We start from the raw sequence: 17,500 nt of genomic DNA, 5'->3' as shown, positions 1-17,500 counted from the left end.
TGTATCACCTGATTAAACTATATTTCCTTTTTTGTTTTATTTTTGTCTTCTCATTTTTCAGTGTTAATTTTTTATCATGATTTTGTCCACAGTAGTTTTTTTGTTTTCTACTTGTTTAAACATTTTAATTTTCATATTTTAATATTTAAATTTTCAATTTTCAAGGCCACAGAGATGATCAGTCAAGTTCTCAAAGAGTGTTTCCCAATAGCAACTCAAAATCCTTCTTCAACATCACTGGAACCACGAAAACATCCTTCAAAACCCCAATAACTTCCTCTAAATGCTGCCAAAATATCATTGAAACCATGAAAACACCCTTCAAAACCCCAATAACTTTCCCTAGATCCTGTCTGAAAACCCCAATAACTTCCTCTAAATGCTGCTAAAATATCACTGAAACCATTAAAACACCCTTAAAAGCCCCAATGACTTCCCCTAGATCCTGTCTGAAAAACCCTAATGACTTCCACTTGAATGCTGCCAAAATATCACTGGAACCATTAGAACGCCCTTGAAAGCCCTCAGATAACTTTCACCAGAGCCTCTTATTTAACCCAGATAAAATGCCAGGGTTGGTGAATACTTGCCCTTACAACCTCCACTCTCACAGTAAAACAAATATAAAAGTCTATTTCGTTGTCTTAAAAGTCACATAGTAGATTAGTTTCTCGTTTCATTTGACCACTTCCAGTTTCATCTTTCCTCTTCCTTATTTTCTTTGGTTTAAATATATCTTCTCTAGTCACTTCTCTTTTTCTCTCTCTCTCTTCCTTCTGTTCTGTCTTCTTCCTCTTCCTCTTGTCTCCAGGGTAACTTAAACCACTCTTTCTTATTCTCTGCCTCTTCTTCCTTCTTTCCTCTTCCTCTAGTGTTCTGGCTAGCTTTTCTTATCTTCCTTTCTCATTTTCTTTATCTTCCTTCCTCTATCAAAACTGCCTTCCTTCTTTCCTTTTCCTCTTATCTTCTGACTCATCTATCACATTTTCTTCTACCTCCACTACCACTACCACTACTACTACTACTACTACCACCACCACCACCACTACTGCGACTACTGCTATAATCTTCCATCTTCTGCTCCTCCACCCCTTATCTCTCCGCCCACAAGTCCACATGCACTACATCTCTTCTCCCCATCACCCCCCCACCCATAATACTGTCCCTTACAAACACCTCTTCCTCCTCGTCCTCTTCCTCTTCCTGCACCTCCACCTTATCCACCTTTCCTCCTAGCAGCAGTCCACCACCACTGACACCACTGACTAGCCTTTCCTCATCCACCTCCGAGAAAAACTCATCGTTCGTGAAATCTGTAGCATCAGTGTCTTTAGGCAGCACCGTGTCGCTTGTGCAGTGTGACGACAGGCCGTCCTCATCGGAGTCGTCCTCATCAGCGCCAAAACTTGAGACATCAGCATCACAGGAGGGTGAGGGGGACACAAGAGCAGCCTCACGGGCCCCCTCACTCATCAATGGCAGGATTTCATAGGACGCTGGTGACTGGGAGGCACACTGGCCAATCGTGTCACCCTCCACACCTCCTACCACACTCCCATATGCTGCAGAGTCCCCAGGAGGTCCCAGTCTGCCCACCAGTGACCCTGAGGTGTTGCGGCGGTGCTGGAGAGCCCTGCCAGCTGCCACATCCCTGAGGCGTCGGTAAAACCTCTCCTTCTCATCGTTGTAGCAGAATATGTACTCCAGTGTGTTGAATGCCACCATCATCAGCAGGAACAGGGAGGTGACAGCCAGCACCTGTGTTAGTGTGGGCAGCAGGAGGGGATGGGGAAGGAGAGGATGTGAAATGAGTGGTGGATAGGAGGAGAGGGGTGGAGAGATGAAATGAGTGGTGGAGCGGAGGGGTGGAAAGATAAGGAAAGAGAACAGAGTACAGAAAAAAGATAGGTGAGGAGAGGAGAGGAGAGGAAAGGGAAGGAGCAAAGCAGAAAAGTGAAGGAAAGAGAAAAGAGGAAAGGAAATCAAATAAAAAGGTAAGGAACAGAACAGAAAATAGATGAAAGGAAATGAGAGGAGACAAGAAGGAAAGAAGAAAGGTAAGAAAAGTAAGATAAGATGGAAGATAAAAGGAGGTAAAAGCAGGGAAAAAAAAAGGGGAAAATGAAGATAAATACAAAAAATATTAGCCTTACTACTAATACCACACTTGTTACTACTACACCCCATCCCACTCTGACCAATACCACTACTACTTATACCACCACCACCACCACCACCATCACCACCACCATACCTTCAGCCACTTATCTGGCAGTGGGTGGAAGGGCTTAAATCTCAGTTCGGGTGGATGACAGAGGGTGCTTCTGTTGACGTGGATCACCTCCCCACGCTGCACTCGCTCCACCAGCCTGCCAGTGGAAGGTGGAGTGAGTACAGTGGAAGACAATGATGTACTGAGGTTTTGGGTGAAGATAACAATATATTAAATTATTTGTGATTTTTTAGCTATTGAAGAGAAGTCGGAAGAAAACAAGAGAAAATAAAAAGAAAAAGAAGAGGAACTAAAAGGAAACAAGACAAGGAAATGAAATAAACCAAATAAGACTTGGAAAACCACACACACACACACACACACACACACACACACACACCTGCGGCGGTCCTGGAACTGGTGTGTGGTGAGAGAGGACCCGTGCAGCACCAGACGCCATGAGGTGAGGCGGCCGGAGAGGTGTTGGTGCCTGGTCTGGGTCACCGTCACCTGGTACACCCCTGCTGCTGCCTCACCCCAGCAACGCACAGTGCCCAGCGACCACTCATTCAAGCCCTTGCTGGAGCTGTGGGGGGGGGGGGAAGAGGTGAAGGTTGTGAGAAGAGGGTGTTAATCATTCATCCACTATCTATTTATTCTATTTATCTATCATACACATTAAGTTACAGCAATTAAATTGCTGACAAACTCACTAACTTGCATAAATTGAAGAGATTAAAAATAATAGCATAAATTGAAGAGATTAAGAATAATTAGTGTGATGAGAAGGAAGGAAGGATTGTGGAGAAGAATGCAAGAGGAAATTAGAGAGAAGGAACTGAAAGAAGATTAACGAAAAACAGGGTAATGAAGAGAAAATACAGGGAATTGAAGAGGAATAGAGGTAACTGAAGAGAATTAAAGGAAACTGAGGAGAAATAGGGAAAATTGAAGATAAATGAAGAGGAAATAGAAGGAGGAACTGAAAGAAACTGAACAAGAGTGTCAGGAGGAAACCAAAGAGTACCAAAGAGGAAATAAGAGAGAAACTAAACAAAAATATAAAAAAAAAAATGGGAAACTGGAGAAAAAAATCTAAAAAGAACAAACTATAAAAAATAAACAAACAAACACCCGAGAACCAGAATCACCACCACCACAATCACCACCACACTCACTTGTCAGCCTCCCGTGGTGCAGCAAGGGTGGAGCGCGTACCACTGGGGCACACCAGAACAATCTTGAGGCTGCCACGATACTGGTGCTGCAGGGACACTTGTACCTGGTGGAGGGGAAGAAGGGGGTACTGATGTAACAATGCCAACACACCGAGATCATGATGGGAGGTGATAGGAGGCTTCCACACCCTTCTCTCACCTGTATAACTCTTCCACACCCATTCCCAACCCTTCCTAACCCTTTCACATCAATTCTCAACCCTTCCACACCCATTCCCAACCCTTCCTAACCCTTTCATATCAATTCTCAACCCTTCCACACCCATTCCCAACCCTTCCCTCATCTGTACAACCCTTCCATACCCATCGCCAACTCTTCCACACCCTTCCCTCACCTGTACAAACTCCAGGGTGGCCAGAGCATAACTCCCCAAAGTGCTTTGGTCCACCTCACATCTCACAGTCACCCCCTGCATCCTTTCCGCAGGGATGGCCAGGTCCTCCACCATCAGCGGCGTGGAGTAGGTGGTGGAGAAGGGCACGGACTCCCACACGGCAGCGGAGGACACCATGGCTGCAGCGTCCATCAGGCCAAACCCGTGCTGGTGTGAGTGGTGCAGCCCAGCCCCGTTCGAAGACCAATCTGGGTTGTTTGCGTCGATCTGAGGGAGTGGGTGGGTGAGTGGATGGGCGAGTTGGTGGACAAGTGGGTGGTTGAGTGGGTGAAGTTGTTGTTTTTGTTGATGTGGTGAGATGAAGGTAAGTGGATGTGGTGGAGTGAGAAGGTAAGTGGTTTTTGGAATGTTTTTGTTGGTGTTAAAAATAAATAAATAAATAAATAAATAAATAATAAATAAAATAAATATCTTTCCATTTCCCTTATCAGTCCACCTCACCTAACAGTCTCACAATAAAACCCTTCCCCATCACTCACCTCACACACATTCTTGAATATGGGTGCCTGAAAAAACATCAGACAATTACCAATATCTCCATTCCTACCACCCTCCCTTGGTCTGATATGCTTGCCATTCCTTTCCCCTCATCTTATTCTCTTTCTATTTCCCATTTTCATTCTCATCCTGCCCCTGTTCCTTCTCCATATCCTCTCTCCTTTGTTCTCATCCTCATTCTTTCCCTAGCCCTGTCTGTCTTTCCCTCACCTTTCTGGAAGTGAGGGCAATGAGGTGCTGCACATCCCGCCAGGAGAGGCAGGGCTGCACCTCCAGGGCCAGAGCAATGACAGCAGCAGCTAGCGGGGCGGCAGCCGAGGTGCCTGAGTGGTGCTTGGTGCAGCCTGACGCACTGATCTCCTGCCAGTCTGTCGTTACCTGCAGAAGGGAGTGGGTGTCAGGGAAGGAGAGGGAACGTGTGTGTGTGTGTGTGTGTGTAAGAAGTGGAAAAGCAAAGTAAACAATAAATAGGCAAAGAAGAAGGAAATCAAAAGTACAAAAGAAAAGGGCAAAGAATAAAAAAGTAATGAAGAGGAAGAGGAGGAGGAGCAAAAAGAAGAGCAACAACATGGCAAAAACAAAAACAAAAACATCACCACCACAACAAAAAACAAAAGTATAACAAAAAAATAAAGAAACCAAGAACAAAATTAAACAAAACTCACAGAAAAGAAAAAAAATCAAACGAACACATTTATCACCACCTCCACCACCACCACCACCACTCACAATGTCCCTGCCCTTGGTGCCACTGCTGGGGGTGACGGCCAGCATGGCAGCACACTCCTCGGCATAGTAGGGCATGCGGCCGTGGGAGTCTACTGCCCCGATCGTCACAGTGTAGACCGAGTTAGCATATCCATCAAAGTTGCCTGTTGAGGGAATGGTGGGGATTAGGTCACGTATGGGGAATGGGGGGAAGGGGGGGAGGGGTGGTTATGTTACGCAAGTTATTTTTTGTTACCTTAGTTATCTTCTGTTATCTTAGTCATTTTCTATTATCTTAGTTATCCTCTTTCATCTTAGTTATCCAATCTTAGTTACCTATCCAATCTTACATCTTATCACACAGTCCCCCTATCCTATCCCTATCCCATCCCATCCCCAGCCTTACAGTTGTCCTTGTTGCGGCCACCATTTCCAGAGGCCACCACATAGATGGCCCCATAGCCGTCCCGTCCGTATGTCACCCCATGTTTCAGCGCCTCTCTGGCCAGGTGGTGCGGCCCATCCACCGTGCGCCCATCATCATCCGGCCCCCAGCTGTAGAGGACCAGGGGGAGGGGGGTTAGAGTTGATGGGAGGGATGGGGGGTGAAATGGTAGGTTATATAAGACACTTAAAATTCTTCTCTCTCTCTCTCTCTCTCTCTCTCTGTAAATACTGATATATACATACAGTGGGAGACTTAAAATGTTGATAGATATACATAAATACATATGAATTTTCTCTCCTTCCTTATCTCTCTTCTCTCGATGTCTCACTGTTATGCCTGGAAAAGTATCTATCTATCTATCTATCTATCTATCTGTCTGCCTTTTCTTCTTTCTTCTTCTTCTTATTCTTCATCTCTTTCTCTATTCTCATCTTCCCCACCTCTTTTTTTTGCTCCTTTCTTCTACCTTCTCTCTTTCCACTACTATCTTCCCCATTCTCTCTCTCCCTTACTCTCCCTTTCTCTCTCCTTATCACCTGCAGAGTATGTCATTCACTGCCAGACCCTGCACAGACTATCTATCTACCTCTCTTTCTTTCTTTTCCTATCCTCCTCCCTACTCTGTCTTAACTCTTCCTCCTCTCTCTCCTCTCACCTGCAGGAGTATATGTCATTCACCGCCAGGCCCTGCACAAATGCTGCAGCCTCCATGGAATCTGTCATTCGCTCCCCCAACACCCTGATGCCAGATATGTTAGCATGGAAGGCCACCCCAACACCACACACACTGTTAGCCACCGCTGCAATCTCCCCCGCACACCGAGTCCCGTGTTCATTTCGTTCTGTGGGGGAATGGGGGAGAGAAAGGGGTTATTCTGCACAGTGTTAGGGAATGGGGCTGTGTTGAGACTTGAAAGGCAGGAATGGGTTTAATGTTATGGAGTTCTGGGAGTGTTGGAAGAATGGGTTTAGTTTCAAGTCTTAAGAAAGGAATGGAGAAAAGAGATGGATATTTGAGTTAGTGTTAAAGGGGATTAATTAATGAATGGGGATCTGCTGGTGGGAAGGGGGGAATACATGACTGGTTGTTAAAAGAATGGGTGATGTTAAGAAAGGAATGGGTTTAATTTGAGGATGTTAGACAATGAAAGGGTTTATTTTGGCAGTGTTGAGGGGAGAAGTGGATTAATTGTGAGTGTTTTGAATAAAGAACGGGTTTAATTTGTGGGCAAAGGAAGAAAGAGATCCATTTTAAAGGAGTGTTGAGGAATGTTGCCAGGAGAATGGGTTTGACAGAGTGTGAAGAGGAAGAAATGGTTTAATTTTAAGAAATGTTAACAGAAAAAACTATTGTAGAATCTCCTTTGGGAATTTTTAGCTTAGAAATCTTTTTTTAAGGAACACAACTTATTTATGTATTCAAGTTCATTCATAAGAGCATAAGGAAACAAGGAACGCTACAGGAATCCATCACAACACCACACTATCTCAAATTACCACTCTACACCACCACAAACAGTCTCTACACCACCATTCCTCCTCACCACACCCACACCCCATCACCACAACCACCCATCACCCCTTCTCACACCCTCACACACCACCGCCACCCTCACCTCCATTCTTGACAGGCGAGGGGTCGGGATCATCAGAGTTGAGATCATAAGACCCAGCTGGACTGTAATTCTTTCTCAGGTCTGGGTGGCGCCACTCCAGCCCATCATCGATCACACAGACCGTCACACCACGCCCTGTAATGCCACTCTCCCACACACCCCCAACGTTGATGTCATACTGGCCTGGCACCGGGTTACTCTGCCATGGGAGAAGAAACGAGAAGATAAAAAGTAAGCATTAGGAGAAACAAGTGAATTATGGGAGGGAGATGAAGAGTAAGGAAAAGAGAAGTGGTCTGGTTAGGTTACTGTGGAGGGATGGAAGTTGTAAAAGCAGGAAAAGAAAGGGAATTTTATGGTAAAGGAGGGATCATGGGAGGGAAAAGCTGTCCGGCTAGGTTACTATGGGGATGAAGATTAGTAATATTATGCAGGAAAAGAACAGAAGAAAAGAAGTATTAGGAAAATCTAGTGAAAGGGTACAAGGTTAAAGTGTTAGTCTTACCTTTGGAATTAAAACAGTGAAAAAAAAAGTACCTGGCTGGAATTGAAAGAGTGAAAAAAAAAATATGTATGTAAGGGAATTATGGGAGGGAGTAAGAGATAGATAGTGGATGCATTACAAGATCACTACGGGAATAAGCAAAAATAAAAAAAAAATATCCCAAATATATCAAACCACTCACCTACACTCACTCACTCACTCACTCACACACACACACACACACACACACACACACACACACACACACACACACACACACACACACACTCACCAGATGCCACTGTTCGTTATACAAAGGATCCTCAAACTCCAGACTGCTCCTTTTCTTCCTCGGCCGCAGCACCTCCTGGTGGGCGTAGGCGAGGCAGGGGTGGGAGGCCAGGTACTGCCCCACACACCTCTCCACCCTCCGGAACACCACATCCCTATCTTGCAAGGAGACTGTGGTGGTGTGTGTAAAGTACGTGAGGTTTTTTCTGTTTCGTTGGGTTGATCTACTTTGGTGCTCGGGAAAGTGTGGCGAGACTTTGGTGCTGTGTGGCGTAGTAACGTTATGAAGCTTTTCCCTCACTGCGTTGTGTGATGTAGTGAAGTTACGAAGTGTTTCCCTCCTGTTCCGCTGCCTCATCACTCTTCTGTACTTGGAAAACAGCTTGTAGAACGGATGTGCGACTAAGTAAACATTGTCAAACGGTAATAAGTGCTTCAGAATTATGAGTTTCCGCGGCACATCCTCCCCACAGTACTGAGAAGGCTGGAATTTGGCGTTTGAAGTCTTGAAGTCACTGAGAATTTGTGGTAAGTGACAGGATTCGGAAAGTTTGATGGCCCAGGCTAGGGAGTGAATGTTGGTGCCACGTGTCAAGTGCAGGTCACCACTGTGGGTCGCGTCGGTGCTGGAGGGTGTTACTGGGGTCACCGCCATCATAACCGTGAGGAGTATTAGCGGTACAGACCAGGGTTGTGTGGTGGTGATGACTGGTGATGACTGTGGTGATGGTGGTGGTGACTGTGGTGGAGGTGGTGGTGGTAACTGTGATGGTGGTGGTAACTGTGGTGGTGGTGGTTTGATATTATGCTCGCTCTTCAATACTGCAAGGTGGTGGTGATTGTGGTGGTGGTGGCAGAGTGGTGATGCATGCCTGTGGTGTTTATGGTGATGGTAATGTGGTGCTGTTTGTGCTTCTGAGGTATGACAGTGGTGGTGGTGATGGTGGTGGTGATGATTGTGGTGGTGGTGGTGGTGACAGTGGCATTCTACATTAGTTTGTGTGTTAGAGTGGTGGTGGTGGTGATGTGATGGTGATGAGAGATGTGGTAGGGATGTGGTGAAATGTGGCAAAGAGGAGGAGGAGGAAGAGGAGGTGGATAGTGCAGAACAAGAGGAGGAATAAGAAGAGGAAGATGAATGAGATGAAGGAACGGGAGAGAATGAATGAAGATGATGACGAAGAGAGGAAGAGGAGGAGGAGAGTAACAAGGAACAAGAATAAGAAGAAGAAGAGGAGAGAGATGGATGGATGGGAGAGACTGCTGAGTGAAGATGTGTGTGATGAAGGGGAGGTGAGGAGGGAAAGGAGTGAGTGAGGGGAGGTGAGGGAGGAAGGGGGAGGTCAAGGAAGGCTTCAGAAGGCTCCCTGGAGTGGTGGAGTCCCCTCACCTTCATCATGGACTCTGGAAATGAAAGAGAACAAAAATAAATAATAACAAAAATAAGAAATATAAATAATAATAACAAAAACAAGAAATATAAATAAGAAAATAAGAATAATAACAAAAGATAATATTTCTAATAGAGACATGGCTAAGATATCAAAAATAATACTAATAACAAATGATAAGCTAATATTCTCAGTAGACAGGTAGGTTAACTAAAGTAAATAACTGACAAATAATAAACACAAGAGAGAAGGGTAGCCAGACCAACAAAAAAATAATAATAAACACAAGTATCAACAAACAAAGGTAAAATTCACAATAATCAACAAACAGGTAAAATTCACAATAATCGGGATAACAACAAAAATAACAATAAACCAAAGCTATTTATAAACTAAGCTAACATTCCCAATAAAAAAAGAGTGTTTATTTGAAGCCACACCTGCCACCTACATTACCAAATTTGGCATAATTTGGCTTCCCCTACCCTAAAATCCACTTTACCTGCTGGGACCCCAAGCTTCTTGGGGACAGAGAAAAAGATGATGGGAAGTATTGTGTTAAACTGCAGTTTTACTGGTTAGGTTACCATAGCAAGGAATATGGGGGATAGAGCCCCCACCCCCAAATTAACCAAGTTAGTGACTTTAAAAGGTTAGGATAACATAGCAGGAGGTCAAGGGAGGGGTGTATATTCCCTGCTTGTTGGCTATTTTTCAGGAGTTTTCTCCCAAAATGGTGTTTTCTCCTTAGACTTTTGATGTTTACCGAATTTAGCTTACTTTGATCTCCCCCACGCCTGCTATGCTGGAGAGGGCCGGCAATACAATGCATATAGAGCCACTATTGTTAAGACTTACCCTGTTGTCTTCTGTATAACACTCATCTCTGTTCCCTCCAGCATTCACTTCTCTGTTCTGTGTGGCACTCATTTCTGTTCTGTGACGCTCATGCACTCATCTTCATCTCTGTCCTCTGCAACACTCATCTCTTCTGTCCTGAGTGACACTCATCTGTTCTCCCCGCCACTCGTCTTGGTTGTTACTCATCACTTTTCTGTGGTACTCACCTAAATTATCTCTTATCTGATAATCATCTTTCCTAGTCACGAAAGTTATTCCGCATACGGTGATCAGAACACACACACACACACACACACACACACACACACACACACAGCTGATAACACCACCATACGTGGCAAGTCAGTCAGTCCGTCAGTCGGTGTCTCCACTTGCCTTCCCGCTAACACCCGGACACCTGCAATGCCTGCCACCGGTGCTGCCTGGGAAGTGAGGCTCACCTGAGTGTCAGAGAGCCGGGAAGTGAGGGTTAGGAGGCCATGGTGCGGGTTATGCCAGCCTGTCTGGCCTTCCACACGCACCCCCGCACCTCATAGCAAACACCGCCTCTTCTTCTTCTTCACGGGAAACAAAAGTTGCGACTCGCTAACGGGACGTGTCTGCATTACTGACATTAGATTTCAAGTGATTTATTACGGTTTTCAAAGAGTTTTTTCATATCACTGGGTTTCAAAGCGTTTTCATATCAGCAAGTAATAGACCCCTAGGCAGCTAGACAAGTTAACGAGCGTTTTTTAAGGGTATTTACATACTGGAGTTTAGGATGCGCTACTTGTGACAGATTTGGCTGAATAAGTGTGGCTTGAGCTGGGAAGTGTCAGCGTTCCTTGCGAGGGGATTCAAGGTCATCAAAAGGATACTTCGACATCTGAATATTTTCAGAGTGAAGAAATAAGAAGGAAGAAAAAAAAAAAAAGGCTGGGAGAGGAGGAGGGGGGGATAGAGAAGGAGGGAAGAGGGAGGAGGAGGGGGAGTAGAGAAGAGGAAGGAGGGAGGTAGAGAAAAGAGGGAGGGAGGAGAGAGGTAGAGAAGAGAAGAGGGAGGTGAATAAGGAGGAGGAAGAGGCAGAAGATAAAAGATATTATTTTAGTTGATCGCCTTTCTTTACCTGAGTCAAGCGCCCGTCTTAACCCTGGGAGCTTTTACATGCCGATAAGTTAATCCACCAAGAGCCGCAAGGCTGAGTGGAAAAAAGGCACTCACAGGCTCCATCACTTTGTGACTCGAGTTACCTAAGGGATCGGCTGAGAGAGAGAGAGAGAGAGAGAGAGAGAGAGAGAGAGAGAGAGAGAGAGAGAGACACTATCATGGTGGGTTACGCCCATCTTGTCGAAACAAATGGCACTAACTTTTTTTTTTTAATATTACAAATCTTTATCAAAGATTTTCTCAAACTAATGCGCTCAGTCTTATTACCCTACCAACTCCTTCACAAGACAGCCTCACGCCGCCACCACAACACACAAAGATAAAGACAGCTTGACAACACTCCCGACTAACAACTCAGTAAACCTAGAAACACACTTCCCCAACACACAAAACACACCTATCTCGCTTCAACACCACAAACAGAACATTATAAGGCAACACTCACCAAGAAACACACCACAGAACGCAATCACCAGCAGCACACATCCTGAGGGCACTCACACGCTCGCAACCTCACCGCACGCCACCATCACGCCCTCGGACCCACACCAAGACCTAAGGTAACTGAAGATTCGCGCATAGGTGGATCAAAGCTTCAGGTTAGGGCTTCATGTTCGAGGCCAGTATTCAGAAATGCTTTGCTCTGCTTGGTTTCTCAAGAGTGTTTATCATATTAATTATACATAAATCTTGTTAATCTGCCACTAAAACCATAACAACGCCCCTAAAAACACATGCACACAATTGCAATTAGTCTTGAAAGTAATGGAGGTGCGGCGCACAAGTGTTTCAGAATACGGTCGAGTCTTGTTAAAGCTGCATGCAAAGAGGAAAAGGGGACTATAAAGGCAGGTTTTCTGGTAAGCAGTGTAATATCTAGAGGCAGCCGTGTTATTGATAGAGATGTCTGTAACAAGCAGAAAAAAATTCAGACTCTACGTCTGAATGAGAAAATAAAGACATAGAAGAAAACAAGAAAAAATGGAAATAAGTCTGAATAAGAACACACGAAGAAAAAATAAATAAAACAAATCATGTAACAATTAAGGAAAAAAAACAATAATAATCTAATTAACTATCATTCAAGTCTAATAACATACCATTCTACCCTACTCAGCTCCAACCGCAGTCTCCTCCTACGTTCCATAGCCCTATTCAACCTATTAAATTCATCAGAAGACACAAGAGTTACCCTATAATGCCACACAATTACCTAACCTAACCGCCTTATTCAACCTAACACTCATTCAAGCTTACCTAAATTACGCAGCAGGCACAGACAGCGGGATAGAGGACAAAGAGGGAAGCGGAGGTTGGTGTGCACTGAAACAAGTGGATAAGGACGTTAGGACAAAGTTTTCCGTGTTGCAGTGAATGATAACTCTATGAATGCTATTGCCATTTCTTGCGTCTTTCTTTGAATACTGATACGTACTACTACTACTACTACTACTACTAGGGAAGTTATCGAGGTAGTTACTGGGGGTTTTCAAGGACGTTTTCATGCTTCTAGTGATAGTTTAATGATGATTCAGCAGCATTAATGGGGAAAGAGATATAGGAACGCGACAGACCATCTCTTGGTTTCTTGATGAGAGAATACAAGATGGACCGCACACTTTATCTTGCCCTAACAACCTAACACAAGAACACAAGGTGAGGTGCAAAAAGGCATCAGCTCTTCACGTGAGAGCGCCTGTATAAAACATACCTACTTCTTCCCAAGCATCATCCTCATCTATGACAATGTCTAGTCTTCTTTTAAGGCTCCATAATGACTCGCCACTAACTTCATAACTGAGTTTGTTCTATTCATTCACCACTCTATCTGAGAACCTATTCCTTCCTCTTTTTTATTTATTTTTTTTTCTTTTACGTTTAACTTTGTCAAGCTTGCTTTAGCTTAGCTTACCTTACCAAGCCTTATCTTATCTAACCTCATCTCACCTTACCTTGCCAGGAAGTTATTGGCCTGAATGCCACACACACACACACACACACACACACTACATGTGCGGTAGATGATACTACCCAGCTGCAATACCTCATTAAACGTCACCCCGGCACATTAGTGAAGCATTAACTTGCCGCTTGTGTTATTACAGAGAACCAAACCCGCTTCTCCATTAAACCGTCTTGGCACGTGGCCTCTTCCACCCGCTCCCTCTCCCGCTGGGGAGATGGAAGGCACATGTGTGGGTGGATAACATAAATGTGAATGGTTAGTTGGATGAATTGTTGCGTAGATGGATAGGTGGATACGTGAATGGATAGTGAATGAATGGGTAGGTAGAGATGGGCGAGAGAATCGTTGGATGGGTGGGTGGGTGGGTGAGATGGTGTGGATGCATATTTGAAGGAGTGGTTGAGTGATACGTAAGTACATGTACCAAGTGTCTAGAGCACCAAATGTCCTGAGGCCTATTTGCACTCAGGCCGATCTGTCTTGCGGATCATCTGTCGTGAGGCATGTGTGACCTGACCACCATCCGCCCTTGCACCAAGTGACTTACCATACCTAACCTTACTGCACCCAGCCTCACCTCACCTTACCTAAGCTTACCTCACCTTGAGTTCCCGACCACTGCGAGGCCTCCGACAGGTGACTGAGGCAAGATGAAGCTGCAGGTGTTCGTGGCAGTGTCGCCGTGCCCTCTGGTGCCACGCGAGCCGGGTTTGAGGGGCGGGGCGGGGCGAGTTACAGCTTCGGGTTACGTGTTGTGTTTTGATTCTTATAGCAAGTGGTGAGTCAACAAACTTCTATTATGAACTCCTTTGATTGTTAGTGCTAATGCGGTAACAGGTGTTGGGTGTGGATTAGGGCAGTAGATACTAAGGTAGGTCGCTGCTCAGCCATCATCACGAGCAGCAGTTCATATCACTTCAGAGACAACAGTCAATCATCACGACTCTATCATTTGTGTCTCGTCCCGTATCAAGTGTGTATATTCTCTACATTGTTAAATCAAGAACTCTCATCATTCGTGTCTTTTAATGGCATACATCAACTATATCAACTTGCTGCCCACGACCTCCACGCCACCAACAACACCGAGCACACTGGCGGTCCTCCACGCTACCGCGCACCAAGCATCATCAACTGAGGCAAGCATCACCAACTGGGCAAGTATCTCATCTCAACTAAACAGTAGTGGAGAGGCAACACCAATCTCTGAACAAAGTGGTGGATTTTCAAATCTCCATACACATATTTTTTTTTTCTTTACTTCGTCCGTTCACTCAGTTCACAGACATAAACTAAAGAACTTAAGAGAACTGAGAGAGTCAAGGAAGGAAGAAAATTACAGTATTGCATGAGAAAGTGACTGGAGCATGACGGTACTAAATATATCATACCGGAACACTCTTTCCTTCACTTCCTCTACCGGGGCGCCGTTCATCCAGCATCAGCCCCACGTATGCTTGTGTCGAGCAGTGCAGTGTTGCATTATGTATATGGTGCGACGCTGCCCAAAGCCAGGTGGTGGTGGCGTGGTGATGAGTGTGGCGTAGTGAGGATGTTGAGTGAATTGGTGACATATTGACCCAATTAACTGTGTGTGTGTGTGTGTGTGTGTGTGTAGCCTTGCTCTGGCAAGGTACAATGTAAGGGTTATAAAAATAAGGTGGGTAAAGATAGATAGGATAACGTAAAGAAGATAGGTAGATAGATAGATAGGTAGATAGACAGATAGATAGAAACAGTAAGGTACGAAGTAAGCAAGCAAATAAGAGGACAAGGGAGATCAATAAATAAACAAAATGAAGTAACACTTACTTCGAGGTATTAAAATACTGAGAAAAGTACCATCCGAGTTTTTCTTCCCCAGAGAAACACACAGCGGGCGACACCTGCGATGGGGAGTGTGTGAGTGAGTGGGCGTGCTACACTCGCCTGGCAGCGGGAAGCAAGGATGGGGCAGGAAGGGGCAGGAAGTGAGAGGCTCGGCATACAAACGTTGACTTTATTCATAGCACAAATAGATGAGATGTCACCTGTAACACTGACTAAGGGCCTGGCTGGTGCCGGGCCTGGGGGTGGGGGGCGCCCTGCCCCGGGAAGGACGCGTCCCCTGTGGGTTATGTTCTCCCTGAATATCAAACACGTTAAACAGCCACCTACACTGTCACAATAAATAGATGTATGTGAACTCATTACTGTGAGGGACAGAGGCGCGTCAGTAGAGGAAAGACTAGATTATCTTAAAGCACTGGGCTGGGGCGGCGCCCCTATGTACACACACACACACACACACACACACACACACACACACACACACACACACTACCAGCAATCACGCAATCACGCACACACAGACACACACATGCACACACAACCGTACACGCGGCACGCACGCACACGCCTCGGGCAGCGTGGCCGGCGCCCCGCCCCGCCCTGGACGGCGGTACAAATAATATATTGTGTTAATAATACGTGAATGGGGAGTCCCTGGGCGGGGCGGGGCGGGGCGGGGCGGGGCAGGGGGCGTGCAGACCAAGTGTTGCAGCACAAGGCGAGGGGCGGCCGTGCGGCGCCTCGCCGACGCCAGACAAACCCTTGCAGGGCGGCGGGGGCGGCGCGGCGCCAGCTGCGCCCCCGCCGGGTGAAAAAAATATAAAATCCAACTCTCCCTCGCGAGCGGCGCCGCCACCGTGACGACGGCGGCGGCGGCGGCGGCGGCGGCCTCTCCTTGGCGCCTCACAGTCGTCCTCGTGGCGCCGCGCCGCGCCCAGCGCCACGCGGGGCTGGGCGCGGCCTCGCTGAGCGGCCTCGTGTCAGCGCTGCTGCTGACACTCGGAATATCGAGAATCGTTTAAAAATCGGTCGATCGATGAGCTGTGGGCCTGGCTGTGCCCCGCCCCCGCCGCGCCCCCGCCCACGCCCGTCCCGGGGCAGCACGCCCTCAGGCGCCCCTCAGCGTGGCGGCGGCAGCGGCGGCGGCAAGGGCAGCAGCAGGCCCCGTGTCACGGCCGGTCCCCGAGGCTCCAGGCTGTGGCGGGGTCTGTGTGTCGGGGGCGGCAGGGGCGGCAGCGGGCGGCGCCACTACTTGCTGCCGGAGCCCGGGTAGTAGTACATGACGGCCGGCGCGGGCAGCTGCCAGCGGGCGGCGTGCATCTCGATCAGCTGCAGCAGAGTCTTGCGCACGGCGGGCACGCGCACCGTGGTGAGGAAGGCGTCGCGCGCCGCGGTCATCACGCGCCCCATCTGGTGCGGCAGCTCCACCTCGATGTCCTTCCCCACGCCCGTCAGAACGAAGAACAGGCACTCCGTCTGCGAGGAGAGGGGCGGTGTCAGGGGGGAACCTTTGGGTGTCAGGGAGGGCAGGGAGGGCGGGGTGGACAGAGGGGTCAGGGAGTGCTGGGTGAGGGCCATGGTGGGGACTTAGTTGAGCGGTGCCTTGGGTTCAGCCCGGCACTACACCACTCACTAACAAGCTTTAAGGGCGGCCTTGATTGGCTCAGGGGGAGCCTTGCGGGGCTTCTGCCTTCACACAACACTCCTCCCTCATACACCCTCATTGCAGTGTTCCCAGAATGCAAAGTGAAACACAAAACTGTAACTCCTCATGTCATCCAGGCCACGCTCAGCGAGGACACCGCCAGCGCATCACTGTGACATGAGCCTGGCAGACCTTCCTCATAGACTTAATGAAACAATGCACACAAACTCTCTCTCTCTCTCTCTCTCTCTCTCTCTCTCTCTCTCTCTGCCAGTACACTCACCTCTGCCAGGCTGTTGACGGCGTTCTCCTTGAGGCAGACCTGGCAGCACTGGGCCAGCAGGGTCAGCAGCAGCAGTCCCGGGGGTGTCTCGCTGTTCCGCATTCTCTTCGTCATTAGCTGCACGTGTCGCCTCTTCAGCTGCGCAAGGGAGGAGCGACAAACATGATGAAACTTGTACCTGACTAAACGTAACTACACTACATACACTTATCTATTACTTAACGTGTGTGTATGTGTATGTGTGTGTGTGTGTGTGTGTGCGTTACCTGCGTGTACATTTCGTTGAGGAAGGTCATGTAGGCGATCCAGCGGGGGTGGGCGGGCACGAAGCCAGGGTAAGGGGCGGGAGGGTTGTTCCTCAGCAGGCGGTCACGCTCCTGGAAATATTCTTGGCACGTGTTCAGCAGAGTCTCCAGGAAAGTCTCGTTTTTCTCCTTCTGCGGGTGGGGAGATTGTTGTTAGCGGCGGTGGTGGTGGTGGTGGTG

The 17,500-nt window shown here is 47.2% G+C and overlaps 2 protein-coding genes across 8 annotated transcripts in view; both read right to left on the bottom strand.

Moving 5' to 3' along the window:
• Nucleotides 1–12,614, bottom strand: part of LOC135113048 (uncharacterized) — a 14,109-nt gene extending 1,495 nt beyond the window's left edge. Inside the window, exons 1-12 of the mRNA XM_064027978.1 lie at nucleotides 12,549–12,614; nucleotides 7,892–9,294; nucleotides 7,116–7,314; nucleotides 6,155–6,341; nucleotides 5,458–5,606; nucleotides 5,073–5,215; nucleotides 4,554–4,721; nucleotides 3,786–4,052; nucleotides 3,391–3,494; nucleotides 2,613–2,798; nucleotides 2,255–2,369; nucleotides 1–1,758 (exon numbers count right to left, since the gene is read on the bottom strand). The exon at nucleotides 1–1,758 is cut by the window's left edge and continues 1,495 nt beyond it. Coding sequence (XP_063884048.1) covers nucleotides 1,093–1,758; nucleotides 2,255–2,369; nucleotides 2,613–2,798; nucleotides 3,391–3,494; nucleotides 3,786–4,052; nucleotides 4,554–4,721; nucleotides 5,073–5,215; nucleotides 5,458–5,606; nucleotides 6,155–6,341; nucleotides 7,116–7,314; nucleotides 7,892–9,289 — 3,582 coding nt within the window. The 5' untranslated portion in view covers nucleotides 9,290–9,294; nucleotides 12,549–12,614 and the 3' untranslated portion in view covers nucleotides 1–1,092. The remainder of the gene's footprint in view (nucleotides 1,759–2,254; nucleotides 2,370–2,612; nucleotides 2,799–3,390; nucleotides 3,495–3,785; nucleotides 4,053–4,553; nucleotides 4,722–5,072; nucleotides 5,216–5,457; nucleotides 5,607–6,154; nucleotides 6,342–7,115; nucleotides 7,315–7,891; nucleotides 9,295–12,548) is intronic.
• Nucleotides 12,615–15,242: 2,628 nt separating this feature from the next.
• The window catches only part of LOC135113050 (CBP80/20-dependent translation initiation factor-like), a 32,379-nt gene continuing 30,121 nt past the window's right edge, over nucleotides 15,243–17,500 (bottom strand). For all 7 annotated transcript variants that reach the window (XM_064027979.1, XM_064027982.1, XM_064027981.1 and 4 more), the window contains 3 exons: nucleotides 17,282–17,452; nucleotides 17,016–17,153; nucleotides 15,243–16,563 (listed from right to left, as the gene is read on the bottom strand). In XM_064027979.1, the coding sequence (XP_063884049.1) occupies nucleotides 16,336–16,563; nucleotides 17,016–17,153; nucleotides 17,282–17,452 (537 nt within the window). In that variant the 3' untranslated portion in view covers nucleotides 15,243–16,335. The remainder of the gene's footprint in view (nucleotides 16,564–17,015; nucleotides 17,154–17,281; nucleotides 17,453–17,500) is intronic.

This window comes from Scylla paramamosain, chromosome 25, assembly GCF_035594125.1.
Source record: "Scylla paramamosain isolate STU-SP2022 chromosome 25, ASM3559412v1, whole genome shotgun sequence".
NCBI classification, from domain to species: Eukaryota; Metazoa; Arthropoda; class Malacostraca; order Decapoda; family Portunidae; genus Scylla; species Scylla paramamosain.
This window is presented reverse-complemented; position numbering and strand designations above follow the sequence as displayed.